The 21,867-nt window shown below is 52.1% G+C and overlaps 1 protein-coding gene across 2 annotated transcripts in view; it reads right to left on the bottom strand.

Moving 5' to 3' along the window:
- fbxl16 (F-box and leucine-rich repeat protein 16) overlaps positions 1–21,867 on the bottom strand; it is a 41,692-nt gene that overhangs the window by 18,682 nt on the left and 1,143 nt on the right. For both annotated transcript variants that reach the window (XM_031892460.1, NM_001102944.1), the window contains 1 exon segment: positions 591–1,289. In XM_031892460.1, coding sequence (XP_031748320.1) covers positions 591–1,277 — 687 coding nt within the window. In that variant the 5' untranslated portion in view covers positions 1,278–1,289.

The following is a 21,867-nucleotide window of genomic DNA, read 5'->3' as shown; positions in this document are numbered from 1 at the left end:
CTTCCAAAACTGTCACACAGAGGTCATTCAACATAACGTGTACGTTGCACTGGGGCAGAACACCTGTGGTCTGTGTCCTTGTTGCACCATATGTGGTGCTGCCCCAGGGGGCTTATCAGCAGTTCCATGGGGTTCTGGGGGGCTACTGTCCCCTGGCACATCATTAAGCAAGATATGCAAAAGAGCTGTGTGCGTGTGTAATGGACCCCACTGCGGGTGAGAGGTTGGTGGGCGCATTAGGGTTCGGTTCCATTAGGCTTAGGCCTAACTACTGGAGGCTTAGGTCTAACTACTGGAGGCTTAGGCCTAACTACTGGAGGCTTAGGTATAACTACTGGAGGCTTAGGCCTAACTACTGGAGGCTTAGGCCAAACTACTGGAGGCTTAGGTATAACTACTGGAGGCTTAGGCCTAACTACTGGAGGCTTAGGCCAAACTACTGGAGGCTTAGGTCTAACTACTGGAGGCTTAGGCCTAACTACTGGAGGTTTAGGCCAAACTACTGGAGGCTTAGGCCTAACTACTGGAGGTGCAGTAGAAGGAATGAACTTATACATCATTTAAATGAAAAAGGACACATTAACCCTTACCTCCAGTCCTGCATCCGTGATTGTCGACCTCTTAAGGCTCACAGACTTGACTCCCTTTTTGGAAAGCGGGTAGTTATCAATAAACTCACAGATATCCAGATCCGATACCCCAACCAGACAGAAAGACTCAAATCCCCGCACAGCAAATCCTTGCAGGTTCACAAACTCTTTGTCGCCAGCGGGCAGCACGTTGTACAGTTCCTTGGCGTGCAAGACAGGGGTCAGGCCTAGCCAAAACCTGGACTGGTACAGAACTCGCCTCCATGTCTTGCACACCTGAGCCAAAATGCACTTCTCACAGGCCGAGAAGTAACAGAAAAGACGGGTAAGAATCTTCTCATCTAGGGCAAGGTGCCAGTTCATCTCAGGACTCTGTACTCTGTCTGCTGATTGGTCACAAGGCATTGAAAGATTCTCCTCTTCAGGACTCAGTCCGAGGGGGATACTGTGCGTGGGGGGTGGGGGCAAGATGGGCAGGGTGGAAGGGTTAACATGCTCGGCGTGCTTGGGGAAGGCTTGGCTGAGGATGGAGGGTACAGAAGGGGGCTGGCACAGGCGGTTCTTCACTGCCGGAGTCCCTTTGGTAATACTGGCCGAGCCCAGGCCGTTGGTGGGAGAAGGAATCTTCACCAGCCCATTACGCGGTAGACATTGGGTTTTGGTGTCTCTGTTGCTTGTGTTAGACATGGTTCTAACGTTCTGTAAAGGGAAAAGAAGAGTGTTTGTTACAATGTAGAAAATGAACATGGAGGTGAGTGCAGCCCTGTGGGCGAATTCCCTCTACCAACGGTCAGACCTGAGGCCCACACCGCAATGATACACTAATGGCACATGTTCATGTATGTACAGTAAGTCTTGTGTCTTCTTCTGTAACCAGAACTCTGAACTTGGATTTACCATTGCACCACCAAGGTCCTCCAAATGTGGCCCCTCTTACCCTGTGATCAACCCTTGTATCAATGGGCCACTGCTCCTCCTCTTCTTAGCAGTACCACCATTGGGCAAGAAGATATTACTGAGCCCCAAAGCAAATTCAGTTTAGAGCCACCAAAACATCTAGTATATAGTTAGTCTATAGTTACAGTCTATAGTTATGGTCTATAGTTATAGCCTATAGTTACAGTCTATAGTAACAGTCTATAATTACAGTCTATAGTTACAGCCTAAAGTTACAGTCTATTTTTATAGTCTATAGTAACAGCCCATAGTTACAGTCTAGAATTACAGTCTATAGTTACAGCCTATAGTTACAGTCTATAGTTATAGTCTATAGTAACAGCCTATAGTTACACTTTACTATAGTTACAGTCTATAGTAAGAAATTAGTGATTTTTCCTGTTTTTTTCTAAGCAGTAGTTTGGGGGACGCTATAGTAGAACCTTGAATGAGTATATACAGTAGGTGAAGAGGTAATGAGTGAGGTGCTTAGGAGTAGGTTAGTAGAGGAGAGGAACCAGTGGATTTGTCAGTACATTGAGGTAAGTGCAGAGATGTAGAGTGGGGCAGAGATGCACCTACTAATGCAATTTATTCCCAGACTGGCAACTACATTACTTCTCTGCCAAGCCCTACAATAAGTGAGGTTCCTACAGAGACCATACCTTTTGCTGAGTGGACAGACTAAGCCCTTATCTGGCCTATTATACTGGGGGACCTCCTGACATGACCTCTTTGGCCAGCCAGCGAGTCCTTTACCTCCTTATTCCTCACTGCCAGGACTAATGGCTACTCCCACTCACTTTAGATGCTAAGGACATTCCTTTGGGAACTCTCATTGCCCACCATACTCATTGAGACTCACTGCATTAAGGGGAAAGAATGAAGCAGTGCTGTTAGTTGGGAGCTGTGTGCAGTTACTGAAGCCTCACATTTTGCAGACAGTTTCTAAAGTCGTTGCTTAGCAACATTCTTCTTCCACCTAAAAGAGACCAACGCTGATACCAACACTGTCGGGGATCATGGAGACATCATTATCAACTGTTTCTCTAATCTGAGAGTTGGTGCAGTCAACTGCCAACAAATGGAGGGTCTCCAGCACGAGTGTATGGCAACTCCTAGGTCATAATGGGTGGTTACAACTTATAGTACAATGGGCAGTCTAGAAGGAAGGACAAGGCTCAGGTGTTTCTATGGTGTCCAATAATTCCCAACATTCCTGACTGCCAAATGGAACCACTTAATCCTCTGATTGGCACTGGTCATAACCAGTATGAGACCTCCACATAAAAACATTAGCAGAAATCCTCAAACTCAAGAGATAGAGGAAGAGACACTTTTGGGAGAGGATGAGACATTTTGCAACACCAGATATGTCTAATGACAATGAGCCCTTTAGAAAGAAGAACTGGGATAAAATGTAAAAAGGAGGAGATGAGGCTCCTCCCAGGCAATTCATAGTAAGGACCCTCCTATTATGGGAAAGAGACTTTTCAGCTATAATGGCTCAGTCAGACATAGAATTTGATGTCACTTTTAACCTCCTGGAAGCTCGTGGGCAGTTATGGCGCATATACAATAAGAATTGGCCACCAGAACTGGGACAATTTGGTAGTCATTCCTATGACAAGTCCCCAGACAAAGAACATCACAATAAAAATGAAGAATAATAATGTCCCACAGGAAGACATCCTTATGTGGTTAAAGCCCAATGCCTTGATATCTTTAGTGAAGATGATGTTTGGGCAGGGCTCTGGGGAGCACAGGTTAAACTAAGGCCCCGTCAGTCTCTTTGAGGGACACTAAGCTTATTCCACATTCCCTAACCTTGAGGAAAACTGACCCCGGTAAGCATCCCTGCCTGGAATGACAACTCGAAGAATTCAATTTTTTTTGCGTTTTTTAGTCAATGTTAGACATTTGAGGAAATGAGTTTAGTCGAGTTTGGAAGTTAAAAAAAAATGTGCCTCTAAGTCTGTGCAATAGTATATATTTAATTAGGTCTTGATTAGGCCAAAGCCTGTGACAGAGTGGATCATGAGTACCTATGGACTGTATAATTAGGGTGTCCCAGAACAACTTGTTGAGTGGTTTACTGTAGAGAAAGGAAGAGAGCTTCCCAATTGCTAATGGTTGGCATGGTCAGATCTTTAGGGTTGAGTCAGTGAGTCAGGGTTGTCCTCTTAGTCCACTGCTCCATGAGCAAGCAATAGATCCATTCCTGTTGTAATATGCAAGCATGGGACTTGGAAGGGTTCTGTGCCCCCTCACTGCCTGCTCCTGAAGTTAGTGGCCAACGTGGACAATGTCTCAGCCATCATCTAATGGATTTTTTTGGAGGCAACCAAAAGTTACAAAGAAGCTTCTGGTTCTCTGGAAAAGTGGAAAACTTTCTGGACTCTGGCTAAGAATTTCCCAATTTCTATCTAGACTTAAATTAAGATGATGATAATGTCAGCTATACTGGAGGTCAAAACTGGATGTAGCAGACATAAAGGTACAGCTGTGAGAAAAGTGCCATTGTCCTATAGGGAAAGAGCGACGCTAATCAAAGCCTACCTGATTACTGTCCCTCTATATGTGTCTTATGTTTACCCTTGATGAAAATCTTTCTATACAAGGATCTATTGCCTATTCTTCCAGATGCTCTTGGGGAGCAGGCTGAACCTTGTAAAAATGCATAGGGTTGGCTAACGAACTAGCAGATGGGTGGGCTGGTGTGGCTTTCTCTGGCACCATATTCTTGAGGTTTAACTTTGAACCTGGGTCAAAGAAGAAGTATTCTGTTGGAAAGCAGCACCAGGTTGTGGGTATTTCTTTCTGTAGGACACTGGTTACAGGATGACAGAATGAAGCAGTTGGGGGTGCAACATGATAATTTCCCTCAATACCTTCTCCTAGCACTGAAGCTTGTAAGAGTTTGGGACATGCAAATGGACAGACTTGGCACATCCTCCAGGAGAACTCCTTATACACGGGTGCTTGGGGTCTAGTTTGCGATTCCAATGGCTTTGGAGGACTGTGTTTATTGTGCTTTGGAGGAAAATCTCTGTTTCTTAAACAGCAGTTGGTTACTTCCTAATATCCTAATTTAGCACCGCTCTGCTGGGAAGGCTCTTGGTCTGTAAAATATCTGTTGTCAACAGGAACTGCCCTTGGGGTTGGAGGAGTGCCCCCCCCGCCAAATGGTGTGCTTTCATAGGTTTCCCATAGAAGGCACAATCACCACCAAGTACCAACTATGGCAGGAAAGATGTTGCAGTACACAGGTAAGATGGAGGCAATTGTAGGGTTAGGGCCAGTGGGGGAGCTTTGGGTACACAGGTAAGATGTAGGTGGATGTAGGGTTAGGGCCAGTGGGGGAGCTTTGGGCACACAGGTAAGATTTAGGCGGATGTAGGGTTAGGGCCAGTGGGGGAGCTTTGGGTACACAGGTAAGATTTAGGCAGATGTAGGGTTAGGGCCAGTGGGGGAGCTTTGGGCACACAGGTAAGATTTAGGCGAATGTAGGGTTAGGGCCAGTGGGGGAGCTTTGGGTACACAGGTAAGATTTAGGCAGATGTAGGGTTAGGGCCAGTGGGGGAGCTTTGGGTACACAGGTAAGATTTAGGCGAATGTAGGGTTAGGGCCAGTGGGGGAGCTTTGGGTACACAGGTAAGATTTAGGCAGATGTAGGGTTAGGGCCAGTGGGGGAGCTTTGGGCACACAGGTAAGATTTAGGCAGATGTAGGGTTAGGGCCAGTGGGGGAGCTTTGGGCACTCAGGTAAGATTTAGGCGAATGTAGGGTTAGGGCCAGTGGGGGAGCTTTGGGTACACAGGTAAGATTTAGGCGGATGTAGGGTGAGGGCCAGTGGGGGAGCTTTGGGCACACAGGTAAGATTTAGGCAGATGTAGGGTTAGGGCCAGTGGGGGAGCTTTGGGCACACAGGTAAGATTTAGGCGGATGTAGGGTTAGGGCCAGTGGGGGAGCTTTGGGCACACAGGTAAGATGTAGGCAATTGTAGGGTTAGGGCCAGTGGGGGAGCTTTGGGTACACAGGTAAGATTTAGGCAGATGTAGGGTTAGGGCCAGTGGGGGAGCTTTGGGTACACAGGTAAGATTTAGGGCAGATGTAGGGTTAGGGCCAGTGGGGGAGCTTTGGGTACACAGGTAAGATTTAGGCGGATGTAGGGTTAGGGCCAGTGGGGGAGCTTTGGGTACACAGGTAAGATTTAGGCGGATGTAGGGTTAGGGCCAGTGGGGGAGCTTTGGGTACACAGGTAAGATTTAGGCAGATGTAGGGTTAGGGCCAGTGGGGGAGCTTTGGGTACACAGGTAAGATTTAGGCAGATGTAGGGTTAGGGCCAGTGGGGGAGCTTTGGGTACACAGGTAAGATTTAGGCGGATGTAGGGTTAGGGCCAGTGGGGGAGCTTTGGGTACACAGGTAAGATTTAGGCAGATGTAGGGTTAGGGCCAGTGGGGGAGCTTTGGGTACACAGGTAAGATTTAGGCAGATGTAGGGTTAGAGCCAGTGGGGGAGCTTTGGGTACACAGGTAAGATTTAGGCAGATGTAGGGTTAGGGCCAGTGGGGGAGCTTTGGGTACACAGGTAAGATTTAGGCGGATGTAGGGTTAGGGCCAGTGGGGGAGCTTTGGGTACACAGGTAAGATTTAGGTGGATGTAGGGTTAGGGCCAGTGGACGAGCTTTGGGTACACAGGTAAGATTTAGGCGGATGTAGGGTTAGGGCCAGTGGGGGAGCTTTGGGCACACAGGTAAGATTTAGGCAATTGTAGGGTTAGGGCCAGTGGACGAGCTTTGGGTACACAGGTAAGATTTAGGCGGATGTAGGGTTAGGGCCAGTGGGGGAGCTTTGGGTACACAGGTAAGATTTAGGCGGATGTAGGGTTAGGGCCAGTGGGGGAGCTTTGGGTACACAGGTAAGATTTAGGCGGATGTAGGGTTAGGGCCAGTGGGGGAGCTTTGGGTACACAGGTAAGATTTAGGCGGATGTAGGGTTTGGGCCAGTGGGGGAGCTTAGGGTACACAGGTAAGATTTAGGCGGATGTAGGGTTAGGGCCAGTGGAGGAGCTTTGGGCACACAGGTAAGATGAAGGCAGATGTAGGGTTAGGGCCAGTGGGGGAGCTTTGGGTACACAGGTAAGATTTAGGCGGATGTAGGGTTAGGGCCAGTGGAGGAGCTTAGGGTACACAGGTAAGATGAAGGCGGATGTAGGGTTAGGGCCAGTGGGGGAGCTTTGGGCACACAGGTAAGATTTAGGCGGATGTAGGGTTTGGGCCAGTGGGGGAGCTTAGGGTACACAGGTAAGATGAAGGCGGATGTAGGGTTAGGGCCAGTGGGGGAGCTTTGGGCACACAGGTAAGATTTAGGCGGATGTAGGATTAGGGCCAGTGGGGGAGCTTTGGGCACACAGGTAAGATTTAGGCGGATGTAGGGTTAGGGCCAGTGGGGGAGCTTAGGGTACACAGGTAAGATTTAGGCGGATGTAGGATTAGGGCCAGTGGGGGAGCTTTGGGTACACAGGTAAGATTTAGGCAGATGTAGGGTTAGGGCCAGTGGAGGAGCTTTGGGTACACAGGTAAGATTTAGGCAGATGTAGGGTTAGGGCCAGTGGAGGAGCTTTGGGTACACAGGTAAGATTTAGGCAGATGTAGGGTTAGGGCCAGTGGGGGAGCTTTGGGCACACAGGTAAGATTTAGGCGGATGTAGGGTTAGGGCCAGTGGGGGAGCTTTGGGTACACAGGTAAGATTTAGGCGGATGTAGGGTTAGGGCCAGTGGGGGAGCTTTGGGCACACAGGTAAGATTTAGGCAGATGTAGGGTTAGGGCCAGTGGGGGAGCTTTGGGTACACAGGTAAGATTTAGGCAGATGTAGGGTTAGGGCCAGTGGAGGAGCTTTGGGTACACAGGTAAGATTTAGGCGGATGTAGGGTTAGGGCCAGTGGGGGAGCTTAGGGTACACAGGTAAGATTTAGGCGGATGTAGGATTAGGGCCAGTGGGGGAGCTTTGGGTACACAGGTAAGATTTAGGCAGATGTAGGGTTAGGGCCAGTGGGGGAGCTTTGGGTACACAGGTAAGATTTAGGCGGATGTAGGATTAGGGCCAGTGGGGGAGCTTAGGGTACACAGGTAAGATTTAGGCGGATGTAGGATTAGGGCCAGTGGGGGAGCTTTGTGTACACAGGTAAGATTTAGGCGGATGTAGGGTTTGGGCCAGTGGAGGAGCTTAGGGTACACAGGTAAGATTTAGGCGGATGTAGGGTTAGGGCCAGTGGGGGAGCTTTGGGTACACAGGTAAGATTTAGGCGGATGTAGGGTTAGGGCCAGTGGGGGAGCTTTGGGTACACAGGTAAGATTTAGGCGGATGTAGGGTTAGGGCCAGTGGGGGAGCTTTGGGTACACAGGTAAGATTTAGGCGGATGTAGGGTTAGGGCCAGTGGGGGAGCTTTGGGTACACAGGTAAGATTTAGGCGGATGTAGGGTTAGGGCCAGTGGGGGAGCTTTGGGCACACAGGTAAGATTTAGGCGGACGTAGGACGTAGGGTTAGGGCCAGTGGGGGAGCTTTGGGCACACAGGTAAGATTTAGGCGGACGTAGGACGTAGGGTTAGGGCGAGTGGGGGAGCTTTGGGTACACAGGTAAAATTTAGGCGGCTGTAGGGTAAGGGCCAGTGGGGGAGCTTTGGGTACACAGGTAAGATGTAGGTGGATGTAGGGTTAGGGCCAGTGGGGGAGCTTTGGGTACACAGGTAAGATGTAGGTGGATGTAGGGTTAGGGCCAGTGGGGGAGCTTTGGGTACACAGGTAAGATTTAGGCGGATGTAGGGTTAGGGCCAGTGGGGGAGCTTTGGGTACACAGGTAAGATTTAGGCGGATGTAGGGTTAGGGCCAGTGGGGGAGCTTTGGGTATACAGGTAAGATATAGGTGGATGTAGGGTTAGGGCCAGTGGGGGAGCTTTGGGCACACAGGCAAGATGTAGGTGGATGTAGGGTTAGGGCCAGTGGGGGAGCTTTGGGTACACAGGTAAGATTTAGGCGGATGTAGGGTTAGGGCCAGTGGGGGAGCTTTGGGTATACAGGTAAGATATAGGTGGATGTAGGGTTAGGGCCAGTGGGGGAGCTTTGGGCACACAGGTAAGATTTAGGCAGATGTAGGGTTAGGGCCAGTGGGGGAGCTTTGGGCACACAAGTAAGATTTAGGCGAATGTAGGGTTTGGGCCAGTGGAGGAGCTTAGGGTACACAGGTAAGATTTAGGCGGATGTAGGGTTAGGGCCAGTGGGGGAGCTTTGGGTACATAGGTAAGATTTAGGCGGATGTAGGGTTAGGGCCAGTGGGGGAGCTTTGGGTACACAGGTAAGATTTAGGCGGATGTAGGGTTAGGGCCAGTGGGGGAGCTTTGGGCACGCAGGTAAGATTTAGGCGAATGTAGGGTTAGGGCCAGTGGGGGAGCTTTGGGCACACAGGTAAGATTTAGGCAGATGTAGGGTTAGGGCCAGTGGGGGAGCTTTGGGCACACAGGTAAGATTTAGGCAGATGTAGGGTTAGGGCCAGTGGGGGAGCTTTGGGCACGCAGGTAAGATTTAGGCGAATGTAGGGTTAGGGCCAGTGGGGGAGCTTTGGGTACACAGGTAAGATTTAGGCAGATGTAGGGTTAGGGCCAGTGGGGGAGCTTTGGGTACACAGGTAGGATTTAGGCAGATGTAGGGTTAGGGCCAGTGGGGGAGCTTTGGGCACACAGGTAAGATTTAGGCGGATGTAGGGTTAGGGCCAGTGGGGGAGCTTTGGGTACACAGGTAAGATTTAGGCAGATGTAGGGTTAGGGCCAGTGGGGGAGCTTTGGGTACACAGGTAAGATTTAGGCAGATGTAGGGTTAGGGCCAGTGGGGGAGCTTTGGGCACACAGGTAAGATTTAGGCAGATGTAGGGTTAGGGCCAGTGGGGGAGCTTTGGGCACGCAGGTAAGATTTAGGCAGATGTAGGGTTAGGGCCAGTGGGGGAGCTTTGGGCACACAGGTAAGATTTAGGCGGATGTAGGGTTAGGGCCAGTGGGGGAGCTTTGGGTACACAGGTAAGATTTAGGCAGATGTAGGGTTAGGGCCAGTGGGGGAGCTTTGGGTACACAGGTAAGATTTAGGCAGATGTAGGGTTAGGGCCAGTGGGGGAGCTTTGGGCACACAGGTAAGATTTAGGCGGATGTAGGGTTAGGGCCAGTGGGGGAGCTTTGGGTACACAGGTAAGATTTAGGCAGATGTAGGGTTAGGGCCAGTGGGGGAGCTTTGGGTACACAGGTAAGATTTAGGCAGATGTAGGGTTAGGGCCAGTGGGGGAGCTTTGGGCACACAGGTAAGATTTAGGCAGATGTAGGGTTAGGGCCAGTGGGGGAGCTTTGGGCACGCAGGTAAGATTTAGGCGAATGTAGGGTTAGGGCCAGTGGGGGAGCTTTGGGTACACAGGTAAGATTTAGGCAGATGTAGGGTTAGGGCCAGTGGGGAAGCTTTGGGTACACAGGTAAGATTTAGGCGGATGTAGGGTTAGGGCCAGTGGAGGGGCTTTGGGCACACAGGTAAGATTTAGGCGGATGTAGGGTTAGGGCCAGTGGGGGAGCTTTGGGCACACAGGTAAGATTTAGGCAGATGTAGGGTTAGGGCCAGTGGGGGAGCTTTGGGTACACAGGTAAGATTTAGGCAGATGTAGGGTTAGGGCCAGTGGGGGAGCTTTGGGTACACAGGTAAGATGTAGGCAATTGTAGGGTTAGGGCCAGTGGGGGAGCTTTGGGTACACAGGTAAGATTTAGGCAGATGTAGGGTTAGGGCCAGTGGGGGAGCTTTGGGTACACAGGTAAGATTTAGGCGGATGTAGGGTTAGGGCCAGTGGAGGAGCTTTGGGTATACAGGTAAGATTTAGGCGGATGTAGGATTAGGGCCAGTGGGGGAGCTTTGGGTACACAGGTAAGATGTAGGCAATTGTAGGGTTAGGGCCAGTGGAGGAGCTTAGGGTACACAGGTAAGATTTAGGCGGATGTAGGATTAGGGCCAGTGGGGGAGCTTTGTGTACACAGGTAAGATTTAGGCGGATGTAGGGTTTGGGCCAGTGGAGGAGCTTAGGGTACACAGGTAAGATTTAGGCGGATGTAGGGTTAGGGCCAGTGGGGGAGCTTTGGGTACACAGGTAAGATTTAGGCGGATGTAGGGTTAGGGCCAGTGGGGGAGCTTTGGGTACACAGGTAAGATTTAGGCGGATGTAGGGTTAGGGCCAGTGGGGGAGCTTTGGGTACACAGGTAAGATTTAGGCGGATGTAGGGTTAGGGCCAGTGGGGGAGCTTTGGGTACACAGGTAAGATTTAGGCGGATGTAGGGTTAGGGCCAGTGGGGGAGCTTTGGGCACACAGGTAAGATTTAGGCGGACGTAGGACGTAGGGTTAGGGCCAGTGGGGGAGCTTTGGGCACACAGGTAAGATTTAGGCGGACGTAGGACGTAGGGTTAGGGCGAGTGGGGGAGCTTTGGGTACACAGGTAAAATTTAGGCGGCTGTAGGGTAAGGGCCAGTGGGGGAGCTTTGGGTACACAGGTAAGATGTAGGTGGATGTAGGGTTAGGGCCAGTGGGGGAGCTTTGGGTACACAGGCAAGATGTAGGTGGATGTAGGGTTAGGGCCAGTGGGGGAGCTTTGGGTACACAGGTAAGATTTAGGCGGATGTAGGGTTAGGGCCAGTGGGGGAGCTTTGGGTATACAGGTAAGATATAGGTGGATGTAGGGTTAGGGCCAGTGGGGGAGCTTTGGGCACACAGGCAAGATGTAGGTGGATGTAGGGTTAGGGCCAGTGGGGGAGCTTTGGGTACACAGGTAAGATTTAGGCGGATGTAGGGTTAGGGCCAGTGGGGGAGCTTTGGGTATACAGGTAAGATATAGGTGGATGTAGGGTTAGGGCCAGTGGGGGAGCTTTGGGCACACAGGTAAGATTTAGGCAGATGTAGGGTTAGGGCCAGTGGGGGAGCTTTGGGCACACAAGTAAGATTTAGGCGAATGTAGGGTTTGGGCCAGTGGAGGAGCTTAGGGTACACAGGTAAGATTTAGGCGGATGTAGGGTTAGGGCCAGTGGGGGAGCTTTGGGTACATAGGTAAGATTTAGGCGGATGTAGGGTTAGGGCCAGTGGGGGAGCTTTGGGTACACAGGTAAGATTTAGGCGGATGTAGGGTTAGGGCCAGTGGGGGAGCTTTGGGCACGCAGGTAAGATTTAGGCGAATGTAGGGTTAGGGCCAGTGGGGGAGCTTTGGGTACACAGGTAAGATTTAGGCAGATGTAGGGTTAGGGCCAGTGGGGGAGCTTTGGGCACACAGGTAAGATTTAGGCAGATGTAGGGTTAGGGCCAGTGGGGGAGCTTTGGGCACGCAGGTAAGATTTAGGCGAATGTAGGGTTAGGGCCAGTGGGGGAGCTTTGGGTACACAGGTAAGATTTAGGCAGATGTAGGGTTAGGGCCAGTGGGGAAGCTTTGGGCACACAGGTAAGATTTAGGCGGATGTAGGGTTAGGGCCAGTGGGGGAGCTTTGGGCACACAGGTAAGATTTAGGCAGATGTAGGGTTAGGGCCAGTGGGGGAGCTTTGGGTACACAGGTAAGATTTAGGCAGATGTAGGGTTAGGGCCAGTGGGGGAGCTTTGGGTACACAGGTAAGATTTAGGCAGATGTAGGGTTAGGGCCAGTGGGGGAGCTTTGGGCACACAGGTAAGATTTAGGCGGATGTAGGGTTAGGGCCAGTGGGGGAGCTTTGGGTACACAGGTAAGATTTAGGCAGATGTAGGGTTAGGGCCAGTGGGGGAGCTTTGGGTACACAGGTAAGATTTAGGCGGATGTAGGGTTAGGGCCAGTGGAGGAGCTTTGGGTATACAGGTAAGATTTAGGCAGATGTAGGGTTAGGGCCAGTGGGGGAGCTTTGGGTACACAGGTAAGATTTAGGCGGATGTAGGGTTAGGGCCAGTGGACGAGCTTTGGGTACACAGGTAAGATTTAGGCAGATGTAGGGTTAGGGCCAGTGGGGGAGCTTTGGGTACACAGGTAAGATTTAGGCGGATGTAGGGTTAGGGCCAATGGGGGAGCTTTGGGTACACAGGTAAGATTTAGGCGGATGTAGGGTTAGGGCCAGTGGGGGAGCTTTGGGTACACAGGTAAGATTTAGGCGGATGTAGGGTTAGGGCCAGTGGAGGAGCTTTGGGTACACAGGTAAAATTTAGGCGGATGTAGGGTTAGGGCCAGTGGGGGAGCTTTGGGCACACAGGTAAGATTTAGGCAGATGTAGGGTTAGGGCCAGTGGGGGAGCTTTGGGTACACAGGTAAGATTTAGGCGGATGTAGGGTTAGGGCCAGTGGGGGAGCTTTGGGCACACAGGTAAGATTTAGGCAGATGTAGGGTTAGGGCCAGTGGGGGAGCTTAGGGTACACAGGTAAGATTTAGGCGGATGTAGGGTTAGGGCCAGTGGGGGAGCTTTGGGCACACAGGTAAGATTTAGGCGGATGTAGGGTTAGGGCCAGTGGAGGAGCTTAGGGTACACAGGTAAGATGAAGGCAGATGTAGGGTTAGGGCCAGTGGGGGAGCTTTGGGTACACAGGTAAGATTTAGGCGGATGTAGGGTTAGGGCCAGTGGGGGAGCTTAGGGTACACAGGTAAGATTTAGGCGGATGTAGGGTTAGGGCCAGTGGAGGAGCTTTGGGTACACAGGTAAGATTTAGGCGGATGTAGGGTTAGGGCCAGTGGGGGAGCTTTGGGTACACAGGTAAGATGTAGGTGGATGTAGGGTTAGGGCCAGTGGGGGAGCTTTGGGTACACAGGTAAGATTTAGGCGGATGTAGGGTTAGGGCCAGTGGGGGAGCTTTGGGTACACAGGTAAGATTTAGGCGGATGTAGGGTTAGGGCCAGTGGGGGAGCTTTGGGCACACAGGTAAGATTTAGGCGGACGTAGGACGTAGGGTTAGGGCGAGTGGGGGAGCTTTGGGTACACAGGTAAAATTTAGGCGGCTGTAGGGTAAGGGCCAGTGGGGGAGCTTTGGGTACACAGGTAAGATTTAGGCGGATGTAGGGTTAGGGCCAGTGGGGGAGCTTTGGGTACACAGGTAAGATTTAGGCAGATGTAGGGTTAGGGCCAGTGGAGGAGCTTTGGGTACACAGGTAAGATTTAGGCGGATGTAGGGTTAGGGCCAGTGGGGGAGCTTTGGGCACACAGGTAAGATTTAGGCAGATGTAGGGTTAGGGCCAGTGGGGGAGCTTAGGGTACACAGGTAAGATTTAGGCGGATGTAGGGTTAGGGCCAGTGGGGGAGCTTAGGGTACACAGGTAAGATTTAGGCGGATGTAGGGTTAGGGCCAGTGGGGGAGCTTTGGGCACACAGGTAAGATTTAGGCGGATGTAGGGTTAGGGCCAGTGGGGGAGCTTTGGGTACACAGGTAAGATTTAGGCGGATGTAGGGTTAGGGCCAGTGGGGGAGCTTTGGGCACACAGGTAAGATTTAGGCGGACGTAGGACGTAGGGTTAGGGCGAGTGGGGGAGCTTTGGGTACACAGGTAAAATTTAGGCGGCTGTAGGGTAAGGGCCAGTGGGGGAGCTTTGGGTACACAGGTAAGATTTAGGCGGATGTAGGGTTAGGGTCAGTGGGGGAGCTTTGGGTACACAGGTAAGATTTAGGCGGATGTAGGGTTAGGGCCAGTGGGGGAGCTTTGGGTACACAGGTAAGATTTAGGCGGATGTAGGGTTAGGGCCAATGGGGGAGCTTTGGGCACACAGGTAAGATTTAGGCGGACGTAGGACGTAGGGTTAGGGCCAGTGGGGGAGCTTTGGGCACACAGGTAAGATTTAGGCGGACGTAGGGTTAGGGCCAGTGGAGGAGCTTTGGGTACACAGGTAAGATTTAGGCGGACGTAGGACGTAGGGTTAGGGCCAGTGGGGGAGCTTTGGGCACACAGGTAAGATTTAGGCGGACGTAGGGTTAGGGCCAGTGGAGGAGCTTTGGGTACACAGGTAAGATTTAGGCAGATGTAGGGTTAGGGCCAGTGGGGGAGCTTTGGGCACACAGGTAAGATTTAGGCGGACGTAGGGTTAGGGCCAGTGGAGGAGCTTTGGGTACACAGGTAAGATTTAGGCAGATGTAGGGTTAGGGCCAGTGGGGGAGCTTTGGGTATACAGGTAAGATTTAGGTGGACGTAGGATGTAGGGTTAGGGCCAGTGGGGGAGCTTTGGGCACACAAGTAAGATTTAGGCGGACGTAGGGTTAGGGCCAGTGGGGGAGCTTTGGGTACACAGGTAAGATTTAGGCGGATGTAGGGTTAGGGCCAGTGGGGGAGCTTTGGGCACACAGGTAAGATTTAGGCGGACGTAGGACGTAGGGTTAGGGCCAGTGGGGGAGCTTTGGGCACACAGGTAAGATTTAGGCGGACGTAGGACGTAGGGTTAGGGCGAGTGGGGGAGCTTTGGGTACACAGGTAAAATTTAGGCGGCTGTAGGGTTAGGGCCAGTGGGGGAGCTTTGGGTACACAGGTAAAATTTAGGCGGCTGTAGGGTAAGGGCCAGTGGGGGAGCTTTGGGTACACAGGTAAGATGTAGGTGGATGTAGGGTTAGGGCCAGTGGGGGAGCTTTGGGTACACAGGCAAGATGTAGGTGGATGTAGGGTTAGGGCCAGTGGGGGAGCTTTGGGTACACAGGTAAGATTTAGGCGGATGTAGGGTTAGGGCCAGTGGGGGAGCTTTGGGTATACAGGTAAGATATAGGTGGATGTAGGGTTAGGGCCAGTGGGGGAGCTTTGGGCACACAGGCAAGATGTAGGTGGATGTAGGGTTAGGGCCAGTGGGGGAGCTTTGGGTACACAGGTAAGATTTAGGCGGATGTAGGGTTAGGGCCAGTGGGGGAGCTTTGGGTATACAGGTAAGATATAGGTGAATGTAGGGTTAGGGCCAGTGGGGGAGCTTTGGGCACACAGGTAAGATTTAGGCAGATGTAGGGTTAGGGCCAGTGGGGGAGCTTTGGGCACACAAGTAAGATTTAGGCGAATGTAGGGTTTGGGCCAGTGGAGGAGCTTAGGGTACACAGGTAAGATTTAGGCGGATGTAGGGTTAGGGCCAGTGGGGGAGCTTTGGGTACATAGGTAAGATTTAGGCGGATGTAGGGTTAGGGCCAGTGGGGGAGCTTTGGGTACACAGGTAAGATTTAGGCGGATGTAGGGTTAGGGCCAGTGGGGGAGCTTTGGGCACGCAGGTAAGATTTAGGCGAATGTAGGGTTAGGGCCAGTGGGGGAGCTTTGGGTACACAGGTAAGATTTAGGCAGATGTAGGGTTAGGGCCAGTGGGGGAGCTTTGGGCACACAGGTAAGATTTAGGCAGATGTAGGGTTAGGGCCAGTGGGGGAGCTTTGGGCACGCAGGTAAGATTTAGGCGAATGTAGGGTTAGGGCCAGTGGGGGAGCTTTGGGTACACAGGTAAGATTTAGGCAGATGTAGGGTTAGGGCCAGTGGGGAAGCTTTGGGCACACAGGTAAGATTTAGGCGGATGTAGGGTTAGGGCCAGTGGGGGAGCTTTGGGCACACAGGTAAGATTTAGGCAGATGAAGGGTTAGGGCCAGTGGGGGAGCTTTGGGTACACAGGTAAGATTTAGGCAGATGTAGGGTTAGGGCCAGTGGGGGAGCTTTGGGTACACAGGTAAGATTTAGGCAGATGTAGGGTTAGGGCCAGTGGGGGAGCTTTGGGCACACAGGTAAGATTTAGGCGGATGTAGGGTTAGGGCCAGTGGGGGAGCTTTGGGTACACAGGTAAGATTTAGGCAGATGTAGGGTTAGGGCCAGTGGGGGAGCTTTGGGTACACAGGTAAGATTTAGGCGGATGTAGGGTTAGGGCCAGTGGAGGAGCTTTGGGTATACAGGTAAGATTTAGGCAGATGTAGGGTTAGGGCCAGTGGGGGAGCTTTGGGTACACAGGTAAGATTTAGGCGGATGTAGGGTTAGGGCCAGTGGACGAGCTTTGGGTACACAGGTAAGATTTAGGCAGATGTAGGGTTAGGGCCAGTGGGGGAGCTTTGGGTACACAGGTAAGATTTAGGCGGATGTAGGGTTAGGGCCAATGGGGGAGCTTTGGGTACACAGGTAAGATTTAGGCGGATGTAGGGTTAGGGCCAGTGGGGGAGCTTTGGGTACACAGGTAAGATTTAGGCGGATGTAGGGTTAGGGCCAGTGGAGGAGCTTTGGGTACACAGGTAAAATTTAGGCGGATGTAGGGTTAGGGCCAGTGGGGGAGCTTTGGGCACACAGGTAAGATTTAGGCAGATGTAGGGTTAGGGCCAGTGGGGGAGCTTTGGGTACACAGGTAAGATTTAGGCGGATGTAGGGTTAGGGCCAGTGGGGGAGCTTTGGGCACACAGGTAAGATTTAGGCAGATGTAGGGTTAGGGCCAGTGGGGGAGCTTAGGGTACACAGGTAAGATTTAGGCGGATGTAGGGTTAGGGCCAGTGGGGGAGCTTTGGGCACACAGGTAAGATTTAGGCGGATGTAGGGTTAGGGCCAGTGGAGGAGCTTAGGGTACACAGGTAAGATGAAGGCAGATGTAGGGTTAGGGCCAGTGGGGGAGCTTTGGGTACACAGGTAAGATTTAGGCGGATGTAGGGTTAGGGCCAGTGGGGGAGCTTAGGGTACACAGGTAAGATTTAGGCGGATGTAGGGTTAGGGCCAGTGGGGGAGCTTTGGGTACACAGGTAAGATGTAGGTGGATGTAGGGTTAGGGCCAGTGGGGGAGCTTTGGGTACACAGGTAAGATTTAGGCGGATGTAGGGTTAGGGCCAGTGGGGGAGCTTTGGGTACACAGGTAAGATTTAGGCGGATGTAGGGTTAGGGCCAGTGGGGGAGCTTTGGGCACACAGGTAAGATTTAGGCGGACGTAGGACGTAGGGTTAGGGCGAGTGGGGGAGCTTTGGGTACACAGGTAAAATTTAGGCGGCTGTAGGGTAAGGGCCAGTGGGGGAGCTTTGGGTACACAGGTAAGATTTAGGCGGATGTAGGGTTAGGGCCAGTGGGGGAGCTTTGGGTACACAGGTAAGATTTAGGCAGATGTAGGGTTAGGGCCAGTGGAGGAGCTTTGGGTACACAGGTAAGATTTAGGCGGATGTAGGGTTAGGGCCAGTGGGGGAGCTTTGGGCACACAGGTAAGATTTAGGCAGATGTAGGGTTAGGGCCAGTGGGGGAGCTTAGGGTACACAGGTAAGATTTAGGCGGATGTAGGGTTAGGGCCAGTGGGGGAGCTTAGGGTACACAGGTAAGATTTAGGCGGATGTAGGGTTAGGGCCAGTGGGGGAGCTTTGGGTACACAGGTAAGATTTAGGCGGATGTAGGGTTAGGGCCAGTGGGGGAGCTTTGGGCACACAGGTAAGATTTAGGCGGACGTAGGACGTAGGGTTAGGGCGAGTGGGGGAGCTTTGGGTACACAGGTAAAATTTAGGCGGCTGTAGGGTAAGGGCCAGTGGGGGAGCTTTGGGTACACAGGTAAGATTTAGGCGGATGTAGGGTTAGGGTCAGTGGGGGAGCTTTGGGTACACAGGTAAGATTTAGGCGGATGTAGGGTTAGGGCCAGTGGGGGAGCTTTGGGTACACAGGTAAGATTTAGGCGGATGTAGGGTTAGGGCCAATGGGGGAGCTTTGGGCACACAGGTAAGATTTAGGCGGACGTAGGACGTAGGGTTAGGGCCAGTGGGGGAGCTTTGGGCACACAGGTAAGATTTAGGCGGACGTAGGGTTAGGGCCAGTGGAGGAGCTTTGGGTACACAGGTAAGATTTAGGCGGACGTAGGACGTAGGGTTAGGGCCAGTGGGGGAGCTTTGGGCACACAGGTAAGATTTAGGCGGACGTAGGGTTAGGGCCAGTGGAGGAGCTTTGGGTACACAGGTAAGATTTAGGCAGATGTAGGGTTAGGGCCAGTGGGGGAGCTTTGGGCACACAGGTAAGATTTAGGCGGACGTAGGGTTAGGGCCAGTGGAGGAGCTTTGGGTACACAGGTAAGATTTAGGCAGATGTAGGGTTAGGGCCAGTGGGGGAGCTTTGGGTATACAGGTAAGATTTAGGTGGACGTAGGATGTAGGGTTAGGGCCAGTGGGGGAGCTTTGGGCACACAGGTAAGATTTAGGCGGACGTAGGGTTAGGGCCAGTGGAGGAGCTTTGGGTACACAGGTAAGATTTAGGTGGATGTAGGGTTAGGGCCAGTGGAGGAGCTTTGGGTACACAGGTAAGATTTAGGCGGATGTAGGGCTAGGGCCAGTGGGGGAGCTTTGGGTACACAGGTAAGATTTAGGCGGATGTAGGGTTAGGGCCAGTGGGGGAGCTTTGGGCACACAGGTAAGATTTAGGCGGACGTAGGGTTAGGGCCAGTGGAGGAGCTTTGGGTACACAGGTAAGATTTAGGCAGATGTAGGGTTAGGGCCAGTGGAAGAGCTTTGGGTACACAGGTAAGATTTAGGCAGATGTAGGGTTAGGGCCAGTGGGGGAGCTTTGGGTACACAGGTAAGATTTAGGCGGATGTAGGGTTAGGGCCAGTGGGGGAGCTTTGGGTACACAGGTAAGATTTAGGCGGATGTAGGGTTAGGGCCAGTGGGGGAGCTTTGGGTACACAGGTAAGATTTAGGCGGATGTAGGGTTAGGGCCAGTGGAGGAGCTTTGGGTACACAGGTAAGATTTAGGCAGATGTAGGGTTAGGGCCAGTGGGGGAGCTTTGGGTACACAGGTAAGATTTAGGCGGATGTAGGGTTAGGGCCAGTGGGGGAGCTTTGGGTACACAGGTAAGATTTAGGCGGATGTAGGGTTAGGGCCAGTGGGGGAGCTTTGTGTACACAGGTAAGATTTAGGCGGATGTAGGGTTAGGGCCAGTGGAGGAGCTTTGGGTACACAGGTAAGATTTAGGCAGATGTAGGGTTAGGGCCAGTGGGGGAGCTTTGGGTACACAGGTAAGATTTAGGCAGATGTAGGGTTAGGGCCAGTGGGGGAGCTTTGGGTACACAGGTAAGATTTAGGCGGATGTAGGGTTAGGGCCAGTGGGGGAGCTTAGGGTACACAGGTAAGATTTAGGCGGATGTAGGGTTAGGGCCAGTGGGGGAGCTTTGGGTACACAGGTAAGATTTAGGCGGATGTAGGGTTAGGGCCAGTGGGGGAGCTTTGGGCACACAGGTAAGATTTAGGCGGACGTAGGACGTAGGGTTAGGGCGAGTGGGGGAGCTTTGGGTACACAGGTAAAATTTAGGCGGCTGTAGGGTAAGGGCCAGTGGGGGAGCTTTGGGTACACAGGTAAGATTTAGGCGGATGTAGGGTTAGGGTCAGTGGGGGAGCTTTGGGTACACAGGTAAGATTTAGGCGGATGTAGGGTTAGGGCCAGTGGGGGAGCTTTGGGTACACAGGTAAGATTTAGGCGGATGTAGGGTTAGGGCCAGTGGAGGAGCTTTGGGTACACAGGTAAGATTTAGGCGGATGTAGGGTTAGGGCCAATGGGGGAGCTTTGGGCACACAGGTAAGATTTAGGCGGACGTAGGACGTAGGGTTAGGGCCAGTGGGGGAGCTTTGGGCACACAGGTAAGATTTAGGCGGATGTAGGGTTAGGGCCAGTGGAGGAGCTTTGGGTATACAGGTAAGATTTAGGCGGATGTAGGGTTAGGGCCAGTGGAGGAGCTTTGGGTACACAGGTAAGATTTAGGCAGATGTAGGGTTAGGGCCAGTGGGGGAGCTTTGGGCACACAGGTAAGATTTAGGCGGACGTAGGGTTAGGGCCAGTGGAGGAGCTTTGGGTACACAGGTAAGATTTAGGCAGATGTAGGGTTAGGGCCAGTGGGGGAGCTTTGGGTATACAGGTAAGATTTAGGTGGACGTAGGACGTAGGGTTAGGGCCAGTGGGGGAGCTTTGGGCACACAGGTAAGATTTAGGCGGATGTAGGGTTAGGGCCAGTGGAGGAGCTTTGGGTACACAGGTAAGATTTAGGCAGATGTAGGGTTAGGGCCAGTGGGGGAGCTTTGGGCACACAGGTAAGATTTAGGCGGACGTAGGGTTAGGGCCAGTGGGGGAGCTTTGGGCACACAGGTAAGATTTAGGCGGACGTAGGGTTAGGGCCAGTGGAGGAGCTTTGGGTACACAGGTAAGATTTAGGCAGATGTAGGGTTAGGGCCAGTGGGGGAGCTTTGGGTATACAGGTAAGATTTAGGTGGACGTAGGACGTAGGGTTAGGGCCAGTGGGGAGCTTTGGGCACACAGGTAAGATTTAGGCGGATGTAGGGTTAGGGCCAGTGGAAGAGCTTTGGGTACACAGGTAAGATTTAGGCGGATGTAGGGTTAGGGCCAGTGGGGGAGCTTTGGGTACACAGGTAAGATTTAGGCGGATGTAGGGTTAGGGCCAGTGGGGGAGCTTTGGGCACACAGGTAAGATTTAGGCGGACGTAGGGTTAGGGCCAGTGGAGGAGCTTTGGGTACACAGGTAAGATTTAGGCAGATGTAGGGTTAGGGCCAGTGGGGGAGCTTTGGGTACACAGGTAAGATTTAGGCGGATGTAGGGTTAGGGCCAGTGGAAGAGCTTTGGGTACACAGGTAAGATTTAGGCAGATGTAGGGTTAGGGCCAGTGGAGGAGCTTTGGGTACACAGGTAAGATTTAGGCAGATGTAGGGTTAGGGCCAGTGGGGGAGCTTTGGGTATACAGGTAAGATGTAGGTGGATGTAGGGTTAGGGCCAGTGGGGGAGCTTTGGGTACACAGGTAAGATTTAGGCGGATGTAGGGTTAGGGCCAGTGGGGGAGCTTTGGGTACACAGGTAAGATTTAGGCGGATGTAGGGTTAGGGCCAGTGGGGGAGCTTTGGGTACACAGGTAAGATTTAGGCGGATGTAGGGTTAGGGCCAGTGGGGGAGCTTTGGGCACACAGGTAAGATTTAGGTGGACGTAGGACGTAGGGTTAGGGCCAGTGGAGGAGCTTTGGGTACACAGGTAAGATTTAGGCGGATGTAGGGTTAGGGCCAGTGGGGGAGCTTTGGGTATACAGGTAAGATTTAGGCGGATGTAGGGTTAGGGCCAGTGGGGGAGCTTAGGGTACACAGGTAAGATTTAGGCAGATGTAGGGTTAGGGCCAGTGGAGGAGCTTTGGGTATACAGGTAAAATTTAGGCGGATGTAGGGTTAGGGCCAGTGGGGGAGCTTTGGGTACACAGGTAAGATTTAGGCGGATGTAGGGTTAGGGCCAGTGGGGGAGCTTTTGGACTAATTTGGGGTACATCATTGAGATTTAGAGATAAGAATAACTATGGTGCATAGAGTTGCGATAAAGGCAGATATAGAATTTGGGTCAGTTGAGGTAGGTT

The sequence above is a fragment of the Xenopus tropicalis genome, chromosome 9 (assembly GCF_000004195.4).
Source record: "Xenopus tropicalis strain Nigerian chromosome 9, UCB_Xtro_10.0, whole genome shotgun sequence".
Classification (NCBI taxonomy): domain Eukaryota; kingdom Metazoa; phylum Chordata; class Amphibia; order Anura; family Pipidae; genus Xenopus; species Xenopus tropicalis.
The sequence above is the reverse complement of the archived record's forward strand: the minus strand, read 5'-3'. Positions and strand labels throughout refer to the sequence as shown.